This window comes from Bubalus kerabau, chromosome 1, assembly GCF_029407905.1.
Source record: "Bubalus kerabau isolate K-KA32 ecotype Philippines breed swamp buffalo chromosome 1, PCC_UOA_SB_1v2, whole genome shotgun sequence".
Taxonomy (NCBI): domain Eukaryota; kingdom Metazoa; phylum Chordata; class Mammalia; order Artiodactyla; family Bovidae; genus Bubalus; species Bubalus kerabau.
In genome coordinates this window covers 91409454-91430756 of record NC_073624.1, presented here as the reverse complement: position 1 = coordinate 91430756, position 21303 = coordinate 91409454, and the positions used below count along the sequence as shown (strand labels likewise).

The window sequence follows — 21303 nt, the reverse complement described above, 5'->3', positions numbered from 1 at the left end:
TTTATGTGTCTTCTCACACCTGCAGGCTTACCTGCAGCAAGTTCAAGATCTGGTGATACTAGAAAGCATAATTCTGCAGACTTTAGGTAAGTTTATTTTCCTTTAAAACACTAAAGAAATATGTATGCAACATAATGTTTTTCTAATTTGCAAAATAGGAAACAGGAAGAGAATTTCTTGGGAAGGTTTTTGTACTTTGTAGAGATTGCTTAACCCTGCCACAGAGAGAATGAAGGCACCACCGACCTTTGAGATAGCCATTAGCAGGCTTTTTCTGCTTGTTTTTATTCTAGGATTCATGATTTGCTTGATAAGATTTGGGAGTTTTTAACTTTCTGATAAATAATGGCAGAAACTATCTAAATAACTTTTTTCCTTCCAGGAGTTTTCATAGTCTGTCCTTATATTTAGATAATTTTAAAATTGGTAATTAGCGTTCAAAACAGTAGAGTGGAGATGGAGGAATTCAAGCTAAATTGAACTGCTGGGCTAAAGAACTGATGATGTTCTGTTATTATCTATTATTATTTTCATCAGACTGCCTTTAAAAGTTTAGCAAATATGGAAAATAAAGATTTTCTAGTTCTTTTGGGCTCTCATTTGTCTCTTTAGATAGGAGAGTATTTCATGAGTCATGTTGGAAAGTTGCTGATCGGCCTGTATTTTTTGCATATACACCTATAAACACAATGAATTCTTCAAAGTTTATCTCTGAAATTAGTTTCTGCTAATTTTTACTTTAAATTAGTTATCTTCAAGGTAACCATACTTTAGGGGACAATGCTATTTTTCTGGTGGGATACATTTTAATATTTTAATGTGAAAATCTGTAAAATCTAACTTGTGAGAATCAGTTGTGCTTTTAGAATAATTTGCATCAAGTAAATTTTGCAATAGAATTTTCTTCTTTTTTTTAGGCAGTTTGCCTCAGACTTTAGTTTTAGTTTTTGGGTGTGCGGCACATAGCTTGTGGGATCTTAGTTCCCTGACAGGGATTGAACCAAGGCTCTTGGCAGTGCAAGTGCGGAGTCCTAACCACTGGACCGCCGGGGATTCCCTAGAATTTCTTTACTCGTACTAGATAACTTTATTTACATACACAAAAAGAAATTTCTTCTAAAATTTTTATAGACATACTGCATTTTGGTTAAGATCATTTAGAGTTAGATAAAATGATCGGTACTTAATGATGATTGAGATGATGAAAAGGAAGAAGACTGAGGTAAGAGAGGAATAGGTTTTAAAAATGTTTTCTAAAGGTTAAGCTTTTGCAGATAATCATTATGTAACTGCTTCTTTTCCAATCATATATTCTGTTGTCCCTAAGAACACGCTTTGTATTCAGATGTTATTGATAGTTCAGGGATCTTGAGACTCTATTAACTTCATTATCTGAGTGGTGCCTTTGAAGATAATCTTAAGAGTGTGCTGCATACTTCATGTGACTCTCAGCCTCTCAGTAGGCAGTTTTGGGACCAGAAAATGAGAGAAGCTTTCAACGATGACTCAGATAAAAACAGTATAAAATATTTTGAGTATCTTTAGGTTTTTTAACCAGTTACTTTTTTTTAGGCTTTGAACTAACAATTGATCACCCACATACACATGTGGTAAAGTGCACTCAGCTTGTTCGAGGTAAGGAATCCCAATCCCAACCTGAGATGCTATCTTAAATTGTTTTACCATTTAGAGGCTAAGATTTACTGTGGGCTAATACATAATACAGCTGCTTTGGCCAAAATTTAAATTAAAAAACCTACCTGGCTTTTAAATTTCAAAGTGAGTGGTTGGAGCTTTTCTCTTGAGTTCTTGTAGTGTTTTTAGGTGATCTCGAGATAAAGTGAGTGAGTTTCTTGTTTGTCAGAGCTGGAGGCAGATTTTGAAAAGTCATTAAAATCAAAGTATCCAATAGCAATTTTAAGGATGTCTTGGGAATGAAAATGAAAGTGAAGTCTCTCAGTCGTGTCTGACTCTTTTCGACCCTGTGGACTGTAGCCTACCAGGCTCCTCTGTCCATGGGATTTTCCGGGCAAGAGTACTGAAGTGGGTTGCCATTTCCTTCTCCAGGGGATCTTCCCGACCCAGGTCTCCTATGTTGTAGGCAGATGCTTTATGGTCTGAGCCACCAGGGAAGTGATCTTAATTTGATTCTAGGGTTGATTGTCCTGGACACTGTTAAAGGCCACCCAGAAGGCCATGTAGAATTGATTTGAACTTACTTTCATCATTGTTAATTCATTGGCAGACTTGCTTTTTATTCTAATTTAACTTTAGTAGCCATGATTGCATTAAACCTAGTTCTTCTTTTTATTCAAATAGTAATATCAAGAAAGAAAATCTAGATACCATTGTGCATTTAAATGTAATTTCTTGTTTTGTAGATTTTCACTGATAATTGGCCTTACCATGTGTTTCATCTGAAAATTCAAGTTTTTTGAGTTCTTAACATTTTGAGAGCATTAAAAGGTTTACATTGAGGAAGCATAGTGTTAAACAGAGATGGGTTAAATATGTTAATATTTCATCTAAGGAAGATTAAAATTTACTTTGTCACCCAGACAAATTTTTTTGGAGGAATTTTTTTATTGTAATATGTTTAAATAATTTATGTCATTTGCTGATTTTTTCCAAATATATAAAGGTCTTCTGATCTTGCCTCCAGATTAGTTCATCCCCTAACTTAGAATTTCTTAGTGGACTCTTGTATCAGGGTCTCTGAGTTACTTGTTAAAAATGCTCATTGTTACTACATTGTTACTATCCTTCTCCGAAAGTGTTGAGTTAGACTCTAGGGAGGATGCCCAGGAATTGGATTTTAAATATGTAATCCTTATACCTGGTGTGCAGAATAAAGCTAAAGTCCCTAAGTCTGGAAGCAGCATAATTGTTAATGTAGTTAAAAATCACTTAAACTGTTTCATTTGACGGTGGAATGTAAGCATCAGGTGGTCAGAGACCAGGTCTGTCTCATTTGCCACTGTATTCTCTGCCTTGCAAATAGTAAATGCTTACTAAATAATTATTGAGAATGAATGGAACTAATAATCTCCCCCCCCCCTTTTTTTTTTTAGCAAGCAAGGACTTAGCACAAACTTCTTACTTCATGGCAACCAACAGGTTTATATTTTAATATTTTTCTCTTCTCTTTTTGGGATAGTACTTTACTTGGGTTGGAATTGTCACTTTTTGTTGGGTATATGGAAAGGTGATAGGTCTGGCACTTAGTAAACTAGGAGCCAAAGATCTAATCAAGGATCTCTGATATTAATAGAATGTGTTATAGACAAGTCCATGGTAAATGTTGATTTTTCTGCACAGTTGTCATGCGTGCTTTAAAATTTCCATGCTGCTTTTTAAATTTGTTAAGGTGATAAAATATTTTTGTTGCTGATTGATAGCCAATTTAATTCTGCATTTTTTACTTTGCATTTAAATATCCAAGAGCATAGTTTTGAAAGTTTATTTAAACTTGGATTTCATTGCCAGTTGGTGACTAAAATCTAGTTTGGAGGATTCTGCTGTAATTGTGGTATTTTAAAAGGTACTTTTTGTTTTCACTCACTCCCAGATAAATGGGCACATATATGTGCTAAGAGTTGTGATACTTTTTATTTCTTGTTCCCTTTTTAAAGAAAAAAATTAACACATAACTTGTATTACCAAATGATTTGCTCATTCTCATCTCCAGTCTACTATGTAGTTCTTGGAAACCAAAGATACTCCTAATGACCGTCGAGGCTAAGCAGTTCATTTTTATAGCCTGATGGGAGAGATTTTAAAAATAAACTATCAAGCATATTCACACTTGAGAGAGTGATTATCTATTCATTATTTAAAAGAGACCAGACCTTGACTGGCAAGAAATAAGATAATTTTTAGGATAGTTCCTTAAGTATTTGATTTAGGGATTGTACATATTAAAAATGTTAAAATTTTTCTTATGTTCTGACCTTATTCTTAGGATGATTAATCCTTATTTAAAAAAAACTTGAGTACTCAGTCTTTTATTTTTGTTTTTATTTTTTCCAGTCCTTCATCAGTGTGTGGATTAAATGATGTATAGTCAAAAAAATTAGATAAGTTGTTACCTGAGCAGATGGGTTAATGGAAAGATTAGGTTGGGTGTTGGATCAGAGCACTGGCTATTTCTTGCCTTTCTTGCTCTCCAGTGTTTTTTTCTTTTTCTTTTTTTTACTTTTTTTTTTTTTTTTAATAATGGAGAGTTTTTTAACTTTGGGTTCAGAATTGAGAGCTCATGACACTCTCTTGTTTCCTTCCCTCTGATGTCAGCCTGCATTTGACCACATTTAGCCTGCAGTACACACCTCCTGTGGTGGCCTGTGTCTGCATTCATCTGGCTTGCAAGTGGTCCAACTGGGAGATCCCAGTCTCAACTGATGGGAAGCACTGGTGGGAGTATGTTGACGCCACTGTGACCTTGGAACTTTTAGATGGTAAGTTTTAGAGGAAGGGACCTTGAAAAGCACTTGCTCTTGATCTGTCACATACCTGGCCAAAGGTGACTTGATTTCAGATGAATACAGTTAGTTGAGGTTATCCTTGTTTCATTACTTCTCCCTCTCTGAGTTTTTCTTAAATGTTCTAATTTCATTTGTAGAATTGACCCATGAATTTCTACAGATTCTGGAGAAAACCCCCAACAGGCTCAAACGAATTTGGAATTGGAGGGTAAGAATTATTGCTGTCACTTTCTTTTGATTGCACCAGTGAGATACCAGATACGGATATGTACCCTAGGTTTGGAATTTCCACTTTTTATAGTTATGCAGCAGTTATGATTTCAACTTCATAGCTGGGATACTGGCTCAGAAATCCATTGATGTAGGTAACAGCAGGATTTATTTTGTGTTTTGCAACTCTGTGGTTTAGTCATTTGGTCAGCAACATTGGTTGAGTATTTTTTTGTGTGTAGAGAGTGTGAAGGGGGAAAATTTGGCTTTTCTGAGACATAGAATGTTGGCTTCTTATATAGGAAACATACAGAGTTAGGAGGTTAGAGCTGGTATTGTAATTTTATCTTTGACATTACTTGCTTTTAAATGGATTTTAGAATTTTGTTTTTATATAGATCACAGTTCAAAGTTATATTTCAGGCATTCTTGAAAGTCTTATTTATGATTAATGAAATAATTCTCTCTTTTTTTTTTTCAGTGTCAGAAAGCTTAAAAGTATTCCTTGCATTTCTGAGAATTCTAGACTGAGGATGCTTAATTTTCTTTCTCCTAAGTTGAGTTATAGAAAATGAGTTTGCCTAGGGTTCAAAGGAGATTTGAGAGGACACAAGTCTTATCCTTTACTTTTGTGTAAAACTTTACCAAAATTTCTAGAGTTTTAGACTAACTGTAATCGTAAGATAAGGATGTTCATGAATGAATACAACTTCATTATTTTTATTGCCTTGTAGCGGGATCTTAGTTTCGTGTGTGTGTGTGATCAGTTGTTTCTGACTCTTTGCGACCCCATGGACTGTAGCCCACCAGCCTCCTCTGTCCATGGAATTTTCCAGGCAAGAATACTGGTGTGGGTTGCCATTTCCTCCTCCAGGGGATCTTCCCAACCCTGGGACTGAACCCACGTCTCTTGCGTCTCCGGCAGTAGAAGGTGGATTCTTTACCACTGCGCCACTTGGGAAGCCCCTAGTTTCATGACCAGGGTTAGAACCTGGGACCCTGGCAGTGATAGCACCGAGTCCTAATCACTGGACTACCAGAGAATTCCCACAATATTATATGTTTCACTATAGGTACTATGCTGTACAGAGGATCTCTCGGATATATTCATCTTGTGTAACTGAAACTTTTTGCCCTTTGACTAATATGTCCTTGTTTCCTCCTTCCCTCAATCTCTGGAAACCACTATTCTACTCTCTACAAGTTTGACTATTTTAGATTCCTTACATAAGTAAGATCACATAATACTTGTCTTTCTGTGTCTGGCTTATTTTACTTAGCAAAAGGTCCTCCAGGTTCATTTATGTTTGTTGCAAATGGCAGAATTTCCCTCTTTTTAAATTTTTTTAAAAAATTTAAATTGTGGTAAAATACAAATAACATAAAATTTACTGTCTTAGCCATTTTAAGTATACAGGTATTACATGGATTTATACTGTACTCCAGTGTTCTTGCCTGGAGAATCCCAGGGACGGGGGAGCTTGGTGGGCTGCCGTCTATGGAGTCCCACAGAGTCGGACACGACTGATGTGACTTAGCAGCAGCAGCATACTGTTCTGCAGCCATTATTACCATCTATCCCCATAACTTTTCATTTTCTAAAACAAACTCTATAACCATTAAAGAGTGACTGTCTATTCCCTGACTCTGGCAGCCACGATTATATTTCATTATTTAGACTATTGTTAGTACCTGTAAACCTCATTTAAGTGGAATCATACATTATTTGTTTTTTTGTGACTGACTTATTTCAATTAGCACATCCTCAGGGTTTATCCATGTTGTAGCATATGGTAGAATTTTAACTGTTCTCTTAAAAGGCTGAATAATCTTTTGTGTGTTTGTACCACATTTTATTTATCCATTCTTCCATCGATAGACATTTGGTTTGTGTCTGCATTTTACCTTTTGTATGTAATGCTGCAATGAATATTGGTGTAGAGTATCTCTTTTGAGATCCTGCTTTCTATTCTTCTGGGTATATACCCAGAAGTGGAATTGCTGGGTCATATGCTAGTTCTATTTTTATTTTGTTGAGGAACCACTACACTGTTTTCCATACTGGTGTACCATTTTACATTCCTACCAAACAGCTCACAGAGTTCCAATTTCTTTATATCTTTGTTAACACTTGGCTGTTAATGTGTGTTTTTTTTTTTTTTTTTTTTTGGCAGTAGCTGTCTAAAGGATGTGAAGTGGTCTTTGATTTGCAGTTCCCTAATAATTAGTGATGTTAAGCATTTTTCATATTCTTATTGGCCATTTGTGTATCTTTGGAGAAATGTCTACTCCAGTCATTTGTCCATTTTCAGATTGGGTTGTTTGGTTTTTGTTGATGAGTTTTAGGAGTTTTTTGCATATTCTGGATACTAATCCCTCATCAGATATATAATTTACAAATATTTTCTCCTATGTGTGTTGCCTTTTACTCCAGATAGTGGCTTTTGATGCACAAAATTTAAATATTCCCATGGAGTCCTTTTTGGGGAGGGGTGTGATCACCTGGCCTTTTCTGTCATATCTAAGAAGTCATTGCTAAATGCAGTGTTGTGAACCTTTTGTTCTTTGCTTTCTTCTAAGAGTTGTATATATATATTTTTAATTGGAGGATAATTGCTTTACAGTGTTGTGTTGGTTTCTGCCTTACAACAAGTGAACCAGCCATTGTTGTTCAGTTACAAAGTCATGTCTGACTCTTTGCAACCCCATGGACTGCAGCATGCCAGGCTTCCTTGTCCTTCACTATCTCCTGGAGTTTGCTCAAACTTGTGTCCGTTCATGCCATCCAGCCATCTCATCCTCTGTCGTCCCCTTCTGCCTTCAATCTTTCCCAGCATTGGTCTTTTCCTTTGAGTCGGCTCTTTGCATCAGGTGGCCAAAGTTTTGGAGCTTCAGCATCAGCATCAGTCCTTCTAATGTATATTCAGGGTTGATTTTCTTTAGGATTGACAGCTTTGATCTTCTTGCCATCCAAGGGACTCTGAAGAATCTTATGTAGCACCACAATTCAAAAGCATCAATTCTTTGGTACTCAGCCTTCTTTATGGCCCAACTCTCAGATCTGTACGTGACTACTGGGAAAACCATAGCTTTGACTATACAGACCTTTGTTGACAAAGTGATGTCTCTTCTTTTTAATACACTATCTAGGTTTGTCCATAGCTTTTTTTCCAAGGAGCAAGCATCTTTTAATTTCATGGCTACAGTCACCATCTGCAGTGATATTGGAGCCCCAGAAAATAAAATCTGTCACTGTTTCTACGTGGTAATGTATATATTTCAGTGCTACTCTCAATTCATCCTACCTTCTCCTTCCCCCACAAGGGGAAGTTCTCTGTGTTCAAAAGTCTGTACTCTGTGTCTGTTCCTGCCCTGAAAATAGGATCATCAATACTATTTTTCTAGATTCCATACATATGCGTTCATATATATTTGTTTTTCTCTTTCTGACTTATTCTGTATAACAGGTTCTACATTCATCTACCACAGTTTAACTGCCTCCAATTCATTCCTTTTTGTGGCTAAGTAACATTCCATTGTATATAGGTATCACAATTTCTTTTATCCATTCATCTGTCGATGGACACCTAGGTTGCTTCCATGTCCTGGATATTGTAAATAAATATTGCTGCATTGAACATTGGGGTACATACGTCTTTTAGGATTATGGTTTTCTCAGGTATATGAGTTTTACTGTTTTGGATCTCAGATTTGGATCCTTTATCTGTGTTAATATTTGTATATGGTATTAGGTAAGGGTCCAGTCTCATTCTTTTGCATGTGGATGTATAGTTTTCCTAGCACCATTTGTTGCAAAAACTGTCCTTTCCCCATTGAATGGTCTTGGCACCCTCGTCAAAAATCATTTGACCATGTATGACAAGGTTTCTTCTGGACTTCTGGTCCATTCATCTATATGTCATTACCCCACTGTTCTGATTACTGTTGCTTTGTAGTAAGTTTGGGAATCAGGAAGTGTGAGTCTTCCTGCTTGGTTTTTCATTTTCGAGATTGTTTTGTCTATTCAGGGTCCTTTGAGATTCCATATAAATTATAGGATGGGTTTTTTATTTCTGCAAAAAATGTCGTTGGAATTTTGATAGGGATTGTAGGAATCTATACATTGCTTTGAGTATGCACATTTTAACAATACTAATGTTTGAGTTAATGTTTGGATCGAGTACACCGGATGAGTTTCCGGTTATGTTTTCCATAATACCTTTCACCAGTGTTTTGCAGTTTTCACTGTGCAAGTCTTTGTGTGTTAGTCGCTGAGTCGTGTCTGACTCTTTGTGACCCCATGGTTTGTACAGCCCACCAGCCTCTTCTGTCCATGGGATTTTCCAGGCAAGGATACCGGAATGGGTTGCCATTTCCTTCTCCAGGGGATCTTCCCAACCCAGGGATTGAACCCGGGTCTCCTGCATTGCAGTCAGATGCTTTACCATCTGAGCTACTAGGGAAGCCCATGCAAGTTTTTACTTGGTAATTTCTAAGTACTCTTTTTGATGCTGTTGTAAATGGGATTGTTTTCATATAATTTCCTTTTCAGATTGTTTACTGTTCATTCAGGGAATTGTAACTGAATTTTATTTATCTTGCTATTTTGCCTAATTCATTGATTAATTCTAATAGAATTATAGAAAATAATTTTTTGATGGAATCTTTGGGGTTTTCTACATATAAGCTTATGTTATCTGCAGACCAATAATATTACTTCTTCTTTTCCAATTTGATGCCTTTTTTTTCTTTTTCTTGCCTGATTGCTGTGGCTAGGACTTCCAGAAGTATATTGAATGCAGATGTTGAAAGTGAGCATCCTTTCCTTATTCTTGATATTAAGGAAAGCTTTCAGACTTTAACCATTGAATATGATATTCACTGTGGGTTTTTTATATATGGTTTTTATTATGTTTAGATAGTTTGCTTATATCCCTAGTTTGTTGAGTATTTTTATGTTGAAAGTGGGTTGAATTTTGTCAAATGCTTTTTCTTCATGAATTGAGACGATCATGTATTGGTTTTTTTCCCCTTCATTCTGCTTATGTGATGTGCTTGTGTACGTGCTCAGTCGTGTCTCACTTTTTGTGACATAGTATATCGATTGATTTCCATATGTTGAACCATCTTTATATTCCAGAAATAAATCCCACTTGGTCATGATATGTATTTTTTAAAATAGGTTGTCAAATTCATTTTGCTAGTATTTCGTTGAAGATTTTTTATCTATGTTTTTAAGGGATATTGGCCTGTAGTTTTCCTTTCTTACAGTGTTTTAGTCTGATTTTGGTTATCAGGGTGATGCTCACCTCATAGAATGATTTGGGAAGTATTCCTCCTCTTATTTTTTGGAGCGTTTGAAAAGGATTGGTGTTCCTTCTTGTGGTGGCTTCTCTTGTCATGGAGCACAGGCTCTACGTGTGTAGGCTTCAGGAATTGGAACTCACAAGCTGAGTAGTTACAGGTCAAGGGCTCTAGAGCCCGAGCTCAGTAGTTGTTGTGCATGGGCTTAATCCCATGTCATGTGGGATCTTTCTGGACTAGGGACTGAACCTGTGTCCCCTGCATTGACAGGCAGATTCTTAACTACGTGACCACCAGGGAAGTCCCCAGATTTTATTTTGATTTTTCTCTATTTTTCTTTTCTCCATTTTATTCTCTGCTCTAATCTTTACTGCATCTTTCTCTCTGCTACCTTTGTTCCTCTTTTTCTAGTTCCTTAAATTGTAAGTTTGTTATTTTGAGATGTTTGTTGATTTGTTTTTGTGTTTCACAGCTTGTGGGATTTTAGTTTGCTGATTTTAGTGTGTTTATAGCTGTAAATTTCTCCCTTAGCACCACTTTTGCTACATCCCTTAAGTTTTGAAATGTACTTTTGTTTTCCTTTTTCTCTTAAGTATTTTCTCATTTCCCTTTTGATTTCTTTGATCCATTGTGATTTTTTTCCCTCCAGTTTTCACTAACTTATCTCGTTTTGATTTTTAGTATGATATGTGTCTTTTAAAATCTGTTGACTAAGTTTGCGGCCTAACATAATGGTCTGTCCTGGAAAATGTCTCATATGCACTTAAAGAATGTATGCTGCTGATTTGGGGGAGAGTGTTCTGTATATGTTTGTTGGATCTAGTTAGTTTATTTAAGTCCTATTTCCTCATCTTCTGTCTGATCTGTCAATCATTGTGAAGGGGGTATTTTAGTCTTCAACTATTACTGTAAAGCTGTCTATTTTTCTTGAATTCTTTTAGGTTTTGGCCTCATATATTTTGATGGCCTGTCACTAGGTATGTAAATGTTTATAACTGGTGTGTCTTATTTCTGTACCTAGCCTTTTAACATATATAATGTCCCTTCTTTGTCTCTTAAAACCTTTTTTGATTTAAAGTCTATTTTGTCTGCTCTTAGAATAGCCAGGCATGTTCTCATGGTTACTGTTTGCATTGTATTTCTTTTTCCATCCTTTCACTTTGCTTGTTTGGGTCTTTGGATCTCAGTGGCATATAGATAACTGTAAGTTGGAGTTCGAGCGTATGTTTTTACCCATTCTACAAATCTGTCTTTTCCTTAAGAGTTTAGTCCACTTACACTTAAAGTAATTACAGATAAGGAGAGACTTACTTCTGTCACTTATGGTATTTTTTATATAGGCATACCTAGTTTTATTGCACTTTGCAGATATTGCACTTTTTATAATGAAGGTTTGTGGCAATGAAAAGGTCTGTTTGTGCCATTTTCCCAACAGTATTTGCTCACTTTATGTCTGTTACATTTTGGAAATTCCTATTATTGTGATATGTGATAATATTACTACTACAACTCAAATGATGGTTAGCATTTTTTACCAATAAGGTATTTTAAATTAACATGTGTGCTTTTTTTTTTTTTTTAAAGAAATAATGCTATTGCATATTTAATAGACAATATAAGGATAATTTTTATATGCACTGGGTAATGAGAAGTTTTTTGAGGCTTGCTTTATTGTGGTGGTGGTGGTTTAGTTGCTCAATCTGTCTGACCCTTGCTACCCTGTGGACTGTGTAGCCCACCAGGCTCCTCTGTCCATGGAATTTCCAGGCAAGAATACTGGAGTGGGTTGCCATTTCCTTCTCCCGGGTATCTTCCCAAGCTGGGGACTGAACCCGGGTCCCGGCAGATTCTTTACCGACTGAGCTACAAGGGAATTCCCTGACTTTATTGTGATTAGCTTCATTGAGATGGTCTGAAACTGAACCCACAGCATCTCCACAAGTATGCCTGTATGCCTTAGAGCTTTTTGTCCATTTCCTGCATTACTGTTTTTTGTACTTAGTTGATTTTTCATAGTGAAAAATTTTAAACTTTCTTGCTCGTTTTTTGTATTCTAGGCTGTTTTCTTTGAATTTATCATGGGATTATCTTTGACATCCTAAAGTTATAGTACTCTGATTTTTTTTCTTTTGGTTCCTCAGACTTGATATAATTTCCATTGTGCTGTCTTCAAGCTTGCTGATTTTTCTGCCTGATCTGTCTTTGAAATCCTCCAGTGCATTTTTCATTTCAGTTATTGTACTTTTCAGCTCCAGGATTTCTTTCTAGTTTCTTTAAACATTTTTATTTTCTTTTTAAATCTCTTTATCTCATTTTGTTAACATGTTTTCTTAACTTTCAACTTCGTTTCCTTAAGTGTCTTTAAGGCAGTTATTTTAACGTCTTTGCCTAGTAGATTTGCCATTGGGTCTTTTTCAGGACAGTTTCTGTTGATTTTTTTTTTTTTTTTTTTCCTTTCGAATGGGCTATATTTCTTGCTTCTTTATATGCCTTGTGATTTTTTGTTGTTGAAGATTGAATATTTGAATCTAATAACATGGTAACTCTGGAAATCAGATTCCCTCACTTTCCTGGGGTTTGTTATTTTTTATTTTTGTATATTTGGGCTGGTGGCTTGATTTTTGAGGGCTATCTCTGTGCTGAAGATTAGCCTGATGTGTAAAATTATGGACTTCTCTTTTCTGAGCCTTCTCCTAGACATTTCTGTATATGTAGTTTTTTAATGTTCTACCATAATATCTGGCTCCCAAAGAGGGAAAAGGAAAAAATGAAGTGGGGGAGGAAAGGTGTTGGCCCTTTGTATCTGGGGAATTCACTTCAGCCAGAGGAGGAGGGGATCACAACAATGGAGGGAGGTGCAACAGTGGGCTCCTGCCTGTTTGTACCTCTGTGATTGAAAGCAACAGTCAGCGATCAGAGCACAGACCTCCAGTATTTGCCAGTCAGGCTTCCCCAAGCTGTGAGAAACGTACTGTAGGAACAGATGCACAGCTACCTGGGGCTGAGAGCTGAAATTGAGGGAAATTAAACCCAATTATTTGTCCATGACTTACTTATTCTGGAAATTACAAGCCTTCAGCAGACTACAGTGTTCCAAAATAGTTATATCAAAAAGATCCTGCCTGTGAAGTTGTTGTTTAGGTGGGAGACAGATTCTTGGGGCTTCCTACTCTGCTGTCTTCACAGAATCGCCCTCCTCTTTTAAGGCTAAATGATATTTCATTGTATGTACAGGCTACATTTTTTAAATCCGTTGTTTTTTTTTTGGACACTTGGCTTGCTTTCATACCTTAGGTATTATGCCTCTTTGCCATCTTGTGATTCTTGATTGAAGTTTAAAAAATTTTAAATCTCCTGATGGTAATAATTATCAGTCTCATGTTAGAGTAGCCTTCTGGTGATGGGCTATCCCAACTCCCAATGCCACAGCAGACACAGTCTACTCATTTCAGTGTTTTTTTCCCATATGATGAATTACTTGAAGTGAAAAAATGCTATTTGCTTTATTCTAGGCATGGCAGGCTGACAGGAAAACAAAAGCAGATGACCGAGGAGCAGATGAAAACTCTTCGGAGCAGACAATCCTTAATATGATTTCCCAGAGCTCTTCAGATACAACTATCGCAGGTTTAATGAGCATGTCAGCTTCTTCTACCACAAGTGCAGTGCCTTCCCTTCCAGCCACTGAAGACTCAAAGAGCAACTTAAGCAATGTGGAGATGTTGTCAAGTGAGCGTTGGCTGTCCTCCCACCCTCCTTTCAAGGTAGAACCTGCTCAGGGTTATCGGAAGAGTGAGAATTTAGCACTTGTAGGAGCTGATCATTCCTCACAACAGGATGGTTCAAATGCGTTTGTTTCCCAGAAACAGAATAGTAAGAGTGTGCCGTCAGCTAAAGTATCACTGAAAGAATACCGTGCAAAGCATGCAGAAGAGTTGGCTGCCCAGAAGAGGCAACTGGAGAACATGGAGGCCAATGTGAAGTCACAGTATGCGTATGCTGCCCAGAATCTCCTGTCTCACCATGATAGCCATTCTTCGGTCATTCTGAAAATGCCCATAGAGGGCTCAGAAAACCCTGAGCGGCCTTTCCTGGAAAAAACTGACAAAACAGCTCTCAAAATGAGAATCCCAATGACAGGTGGAGATAAAGCTGCCTCTACAAAACCAGAGGAGATAAAAATGCGCATTAAAGTTCACACTGCAGCTGACAAGCACAATTCTGTAGATGACAGTGTCACAAAGAACCGAGAGCACAAAGAAAAGCACAAAACTCACCCATCTAATCATCATCATCATCATAATCACCACTCACACAAACACTCTCACTCACAGCTTCCAGCTGGTACTGGGAACAAACGTCTGGGTGATCCAAAACATAGTAGCCAGACAAGCACCTTAGCACACAAACCCTATAGCTTGTCTAGCTCTTTCTCCTCTTCCAGTTCTTCTCGTAAAAGGCCCCTCCCTGAAGAGACTGGAGGGGCGGCGTATGATCATTCAACCAAGACCGCCAAGAGTGCTAAATCCTCTTCCATAAATTTCTCCTTCCCACCTCTTCCTACAATGGCCCAGTTGCCTGGGCATAGCTCAGACACAAGTGGCCTTCATTTTTCACAGCCCAGCTGTAAAACTCGAGTTCCTCATATGAAATTGGATAAAAGCTCCACTGGGGCCAATAGTCACAATACACCCCAGACCACAGACTATCAAGATACTGTGAATATGCTTAACTCCCTTCTCAATGCCCAGGGTGTTCAGCCCACTCAGCCCCCGGCGTTTGAATACGTTCATTCTTATGGAGAATATATGAATCCACGGGCTGGTGGAATGTCCTCCAGATCTGGCAACACAGACAAACCCCGGCCGCCACCTCTACCATCAGAACCTCCTCCACCACTTCCACCCCTTCCCAAGTGAAAAAGAAGAAGAGAAAAAAGCTTCTTTAAAAACGCATTTGTTTTTAAACTACTGATTCTGGACTAAGAAAAGTACTTCTCATATGAAATATGTCACCCTTGTTGGACTAGGGAATAAATTAATATTGAGACATAGGTGGGAGGATGGTTGAGGGCCTTGGTTGTTAATATCTCCTGCCTCAGAAATTTAACTATTTTATTATAGTTTTTACTGGTATTGGAGAGGTGAGAATGTTAAAGCTGTGAATGATTCAGAATACTTTCTCTCTTCTTGGCCTCTCCACCTCCTAATTAGGTTGATTAGAGTTGATATCTTCCCTCTTCTTGCCAGGACTGAAATATGGAGGGTTTGTTTTATCAAACAGTTGTGGATCCTTTTGGTGTTTAATATATCAGAAGAGAGGAAGTATTTAAACATCAAAATCTTTTAAGAGACTTTTAAAAAATAATTTAAAGAAAGTAAGTTATCTGTTTAGTTTTTTTTTTATATAATTGGGGAAGGGGTAGGGATTTTGCTGTGTGTATGAGATACACAGTAATGAGTCCTTCCGGGTGGGATTGAAGGGTTGGGGGTGTGTGTAGGTGGGTTGGGAAGATAGGATTTTGGCCATGAGTGCTGAGACAGGCTCTGGCCACTTGAAGTGTTTCGACCTGTAAGTGTGTATATAAGTGTGGGTATGTGTGATATTAAGTGTGTGTGTGTTTAAAAATCATGTTTTATCTTTCCCTCCCTGTCCTTCACCATTTCTACTTCTACTACAGTCTACTAGGGAGAACACGGTGTGGCCTTTTTGAGCATAAAGGGAGGAAGAGGCATATATTTGGTGTGATATTTTCCCCTCTTCTTTATGTTGTAATTGAAGGTAGCCTTCTAAATTGTAGTTTGGGCAGGTGCAGCCAATAGTCTGATCTTGGACTCTTACACAAACTTCCTTTTTTACCCTCTTTTTCCTTTTGATAGAGAACAAAGATGGGATTGAGGAAGAAGGCTGGAGAGCTAGGCTGGCTTTGGCCCTACAGAATTGTATTGTGTTTTTTTCCCCCCCATGTTGGGCTTTTGGAAAGTGTTCAAGTGAGAGCGGTCTCAGGGTCCCTGAATCGAAGTGGGGTGTGCTATCCTTTCTGTGAAGCCCAGACCATATGTGAGAATAGTTCTGGGAGAAGCCATGGAGCTAGAGGATACTGAAAACAATGAAAATTGTGATTGGGAATTTTTAGGACATTATATTTTAAATTATATTATGAATGTAAGACTTTCTGTATGTCTGAAGGGAAGCAGCTGAATCCTCAATTTTTGCAGTCTGTATGACTTCAGAGATCAAAACTTAACAAATTTAACAGTGCTGATGCCATGAGGGTGAGCAAGCCTAGCCTACAGATAACTGTTATGTTTAGATTGTCCATCTTTGGTGGCTTTAATTCTAGGCAGAAGTTCTTCTGGAGATTTCTAAAAGTTCTTTAGAAAAATGGATCAGGAGTCCTGTTCTTATGGGTACTTAATTGTCCCAATAGGAGTGAATGTTTTTGTTGAAAGAAATCTTTCAGGGGGCTAGAAAGAATTCTAAGCCAAGTTGTCCAGCTGAAAATGCCACCAAGTCACAGATCATTTCATGTGATATTATTCTTCAGTCTTCATGGTGTTTTTTGCTATGGAAAAGGTGATGCAATTTGAATTTGTCTTCTTGATTTTAATGCAGCTTTTTTCACACCAAATATTCTTTATTTGAATTTTTTCATTGAAAGTCATAGGGAGATAGTTTTATGTGTGCTGCTGCTTGCCAAGAACAGGTTGGGGAGAAAACTGAGGCAGTTGGAATTGCTGATGCACTGGCCTAATACAGGAGGGAATTTGTACAATAAACCTTAACCGAAGATGAGTTAGTGTCCTACGTCTCTGCATATTTTAACTGTCTAGAGTGCCTGCCATTGCTGTGTAAAGTGAGCTCTCTGCTGATCGATACACCAGTAATAATTTTGACTTGGAATGTCACTTTACTTTTACAGATGACATTTTCCTCTTTTTCCTTGATATTTTCTGTGTTATGTTTGGTAATTGGTAGATGCGTGATGTGTTTACTAAATTTAGGCTGTTCGTTTAGATTTTGTTTGGTGGAGTCAGCTTTCTTCCCTGACCTTTAAAGCTTATTTAGTTTGCTTTTGTATCTTTGTGGAAGTGATGATCACTGATTTGATTATGAAAATGTCTCTTACAGCTTTAAGTTTTTCTCGTGAAATGTCACATATTTTCTAATCACATTCACTGCCTCACCACAGACACACATATCCACTTGGCCTCAGCAGTTCTTCATGGCCGTCTGTAGTTAGTTCCTTAGAACTTTGTCAGGAGTGACCTTGAAAAAAATGCTTACTAGAGCCTAAAAGCTGCTTTCTGCTGTATAGTCTGGCCTTTGCACTAGTAGATCATTGCTGATATAGGTCAGTTTAGAGACTTTTCTATATTAGTGCCTCCTGATACTGTTTTAAGATACCTGCAGTGTCTGCTTTTGTATCTGTGCATATGTTATGAGCCTCCTTATGGGCTCTGCATGAAGTGTTTGCTGCATTGTCTTTGGGTTAGCAGATGTCCCTGTCAACTAGCATGCATGTTGTCCAAATTCCATAAACTTAGGCTTCACGAGGTTGTGTGGTTTCTAAACACTGTGTCGTCTTTTACCCTCACCACTTCAAAGGGTGAAAAACAGGATTTATACATCCAAAGTTAGTCTAGTAAACATGGCTTTCCCCCCCTCTTTTAACCTAGACTATCAAGGATAAGTGGTGATAAGCAGGCCTGGAGCCTCAAGTTCTATAAATCTCATTCCTGAAACTTTGCTTGAATCTCATGTTGGCAAAAACGATTATCTGTGAATTGTTCGTAGGACTTTAATCAGATACCTGTGTTGCTGTTTGCTTACCTTTAGTGAAGCATTAATCTAAAGCTACGTTGGTCTTCTGAAGTATCAGTTATGCTTTTGGGGTTTAGAAAATACATAGGAATTAGTCTAGTCTTTTTACTTGAATCAATGTATTTCCATATCTGAGACCCTCAGCTCCCCCCACTTTTTTTTATGATTTTAGTGTTTTCATTTAATGTATCCTTTTACATAGTTCTGTATTATTGGCTTCACCAGTATTGATAGAAAAATTAAATCTCCAGGTGGAACAGCAATGGATTAGAATATAAAAATAAAATCATGGTAACATCAGTGCTGGATTTACTTTCACCTCTGCTACCTAATTCCCCATATTGAAAATCCATTCCCCTCTTTGTTCCTGGACAAAGGCCGATTATAGTTGGATTCTAAACATACCTGTGTTTCCCACAGAAACAGGGGACTGTGGGAACTTGGGAACTGATTTAACTTTTAAAAGGATTATTCCTTTGTTGATAATCTGTTTTGATCTTAATGCCAGGGAAAAGGGATTCTCCAACATCTTTAAGTTGGAATATAAATGTTATTGTCTTGGGGTTGGGAGAATTTAAGCAGCCTATGCAACCCTTCACATGGTGAGAACTAAGCCCTCTGCAGTCCCACTAAACGTTTAGTGACTGATGCCTCCCCAGATTTCTTGTGTTGCTGCTTGTCAACACCCAGCTTTTAACTGAGTATCTGTTCCTGGTGGTTTAAAGAATGTTCATGTTGTATCACACTGTCCAGTTTTATCTCTCTATCCCTATGTGGGATAAAAAGCCTGGTACTATAATCCTGCCTGATAGAGTGGTCTTGAGTGAGAATTATTTTTAAGTGGGAGACCCTTCCATTTTAATGTCTCTAAAGGAATGTTTACTGAAAAGTGGTGTCTACTCTTCCTGTTTTTAAGTGTGTATTCATGGTGAATGAAAAGAGAAAGACTTGGGTTTTCTGTTGCCATATTAAGCATGGAGAGGGATGCTTGACAGCATGCTAATTGAAGCCAGAGCAAGTATGTCTCCATCAGGTTATCAGGAACTGTTCAGTTGAAAGCTGAGGCCTTAACTGATTAGTGGTTGACCACATTGGATTTGGTTACAAGATGGAAGTGCTGGCTGGGTTAAGCACACAAAAGAATGCAGCTGACTTGACTTAGTGTTAACCTAGGTTTCTGGATTTGAAACTGACCACCTCCTCACCCTACTCCCCACACCTAAAACTTTTCTTATCAGACCAAAGAGCAAAGAAGGAAAAAAAAAATGAAATACTTTACCAATCTGTGTCACTCAGGTACAATTTTGTGGTGATATTTTTGTCTTTTTTTTTTTTTTTGTATTGCTCTTAAGAGTCCTTTCTCAGCATATTATTCTGCTCTTGCCTCTGTCTTCCTCGGTGCACCTCAGTTCTGGATGCTACTCCTGGGATCTCTACTGCTGTTATGTGAATGATAAGATGTAAGTGACCATTACAGTAAGGGTTCTTTGTAAAAAATTTTAAAAAATGTTTTTAAAAATTTAAAAAGTACATTGTATACATTTTATAGTCTGGCTATCAATTTGATATTTTGCTGTCAAGTATGTTTCTCAATCTGTATTTATCATCCCATCAATAAATGTTAAACACTCATCTGATGATCATTTATGTGTGCTGAGTCTTCAAGTTAGTCTTTAACTGTCATTTCATTGATACGATAATAGTTGTCTTAGTTTTGATAGTATAAGTATGTACTTTCTTACTGCACAGGATCCTGTGGGAATTGAGTTCAGTGGGAATACCTAAGATTTGATCATCACAGTGAAGCTGACAGTGTAAGCATGATGTGGCTGAGGGGAGAAACCCCTCATTCTACACTGTCACATGGGTACCTGGAAGGATGCCTGGCACACAGAGAAACAGACAGCTCTAACAGAAGATAGCAACATGTACTGCTTATCTAGTGAGTGCTCTCAGTGATTCATACTTGTATATTTGGTTCTTTGAAAAAATCTGAAATGTTGGTATAGACAGCAGTGCTTTTATAAGAAAAAAAATTAATAGCCTCTGATAGTGAATACTCACCCTTTTCCTGGGAAATAAAATCACATATACAAGGTAATTCTTGTAAATTACACATTTAAATGGAAAGAATTTTTATGCTATAATGCTTAAATTATTTTTTAAAAAGTTAGGAGTAGCTATAGTTTAAAAGCCCTAAAAGGAAAGAAAGATAAATTTAACAGTGTTAAACACTTCTGAAAAAAAAATCGAGTTCTGTGCATTTCTTCTTCCATTTTCTGAAATACTACAAGAACATTTTTGTTGGCAGTGCCCCTCCTGAAACTTTAGTGATAAAGTTGCTGATATTTTAGGAATATTGGTCTGACTTAAATGGAAGAACAGAGAAGTACTAAATGAACAGCGTGAGAATGGATGATATAAATTTATTACAAAGTCATACATTTAGTGATTTGCTTTTGTTAAAAGAGGTATCAACTGTATCATCGTTGGGAATAGGTGAGGTATAAATCAATACAAACTTCCAAACAGCTGGATCCCTAGTTACAGAGGTTTGTTAAACTAACTGGTACAGCGTTACATTTCATCTTACCATCAGTGCCTAAAGCATCCCAGTCTCTTGACAGTTTTGAAAACCAGTAAGATTGGCTTGATCTCTATCATTCAACATTCTGTAGAAAGTTTGAAGCCCTCTCTATGACTTCTGTGGATCCCCTTAGAGGCTTGTATTTATTGTAATCTCTAGCTCTGGGGCCTACTTCTGTTGAATTCATTCAGTTTGTGGATTTTCACTTGTCTTGTGCTACCTTTTTTGCACTGTGGAATCTTAACCCCTTTTCTTGATTCACGTAACACTCAAAACCAAAGAACCCTAGTCATGAAAACAAGTTAAAACTGAAAGCTAGATATATCTTTTCTGGAAAGTAGTTTTAGGCACTCCCTTGCCTTTCATTTATTCCTTAGTTAGAATATAGTATTTACTAAGTACTATATACCATTTACTGATGGCAGTAAACAAGCATCTTGGCTTCATATAACTTACATTCTAGTTGTAGAAGAGACAAAACATGCTAGATAATAAGTACTTTGGAGAATGTAAAGCAGGGAAGGAGAGGGATTTCGTGTGTGTGGGTAAGACTGTTGAAATTACAGTTCATCAAAGCCCTGAAAGAGGTGAGAGAGCAAGCCATGGGAATATTTGTGACTAAGATGATTCTAGGTTGCCAAGTTTGTGAGGTGAGAAGATACTGGCATGTTTGAGAAAGAGCAAAGAGGCCAGTGGGGCTAGTTACAGAATTGACTGAGGAAGATGGTAAGTAGTAGGATAATGTGGTTATAGAAGTAGCAGAAGGCTAGATAAAGTAAGGGCTTGTAAGCCATTATCAAGACAGTGAAATGGAGCACCATTGACAAGTGTTGAGAAGTGACATGATCTAGCTTGGGCTTTAAAATATTCATTTGGTGGGGAATTTCCTGGTGGTGC

General features: G+C 37.4%; 1 protein-coding gene across 2 annotated transcripts in view; it reads left to right on the top strand.

The window, feature by feature from the left end:
- CCNT1 (cyclin T1) overlaps positions 1-19451 on the top strand; it is a 39577-nt gene extending 20126 nt beyond the window's left edge. Inside the window, exons 4-9 of one of the 2 annotated variants that reach the window (XM_055582387.1) lie at positions 26-86; positions 1573-1635; positions 3072-3117; positions 4291-4454; positions 4619-4689; positions 13508-19451. In XM_055582387.1, the coding sequence (XP_055438362.1) occupies positions 26-86; positions 1573-1635; positions 3072-3117; positions 4291-4454; positions 4619-4689; positions 13508-14914 (1812 nt within the window). In that variant the 3' untranslated portion in view covers positions 14915-19451. The remainder of the gene's footprint in view (positions 1-25; positions 87-1572; positions 1636-3071; positions 3118-4290; positions 4455-4618; positions 4690-13507) is intronic. The other variant, XR_008714955.1, reaches the window with a different exon arrangement.
- Positions 19452-21303: the final 1852 nt, after the last annotated feature.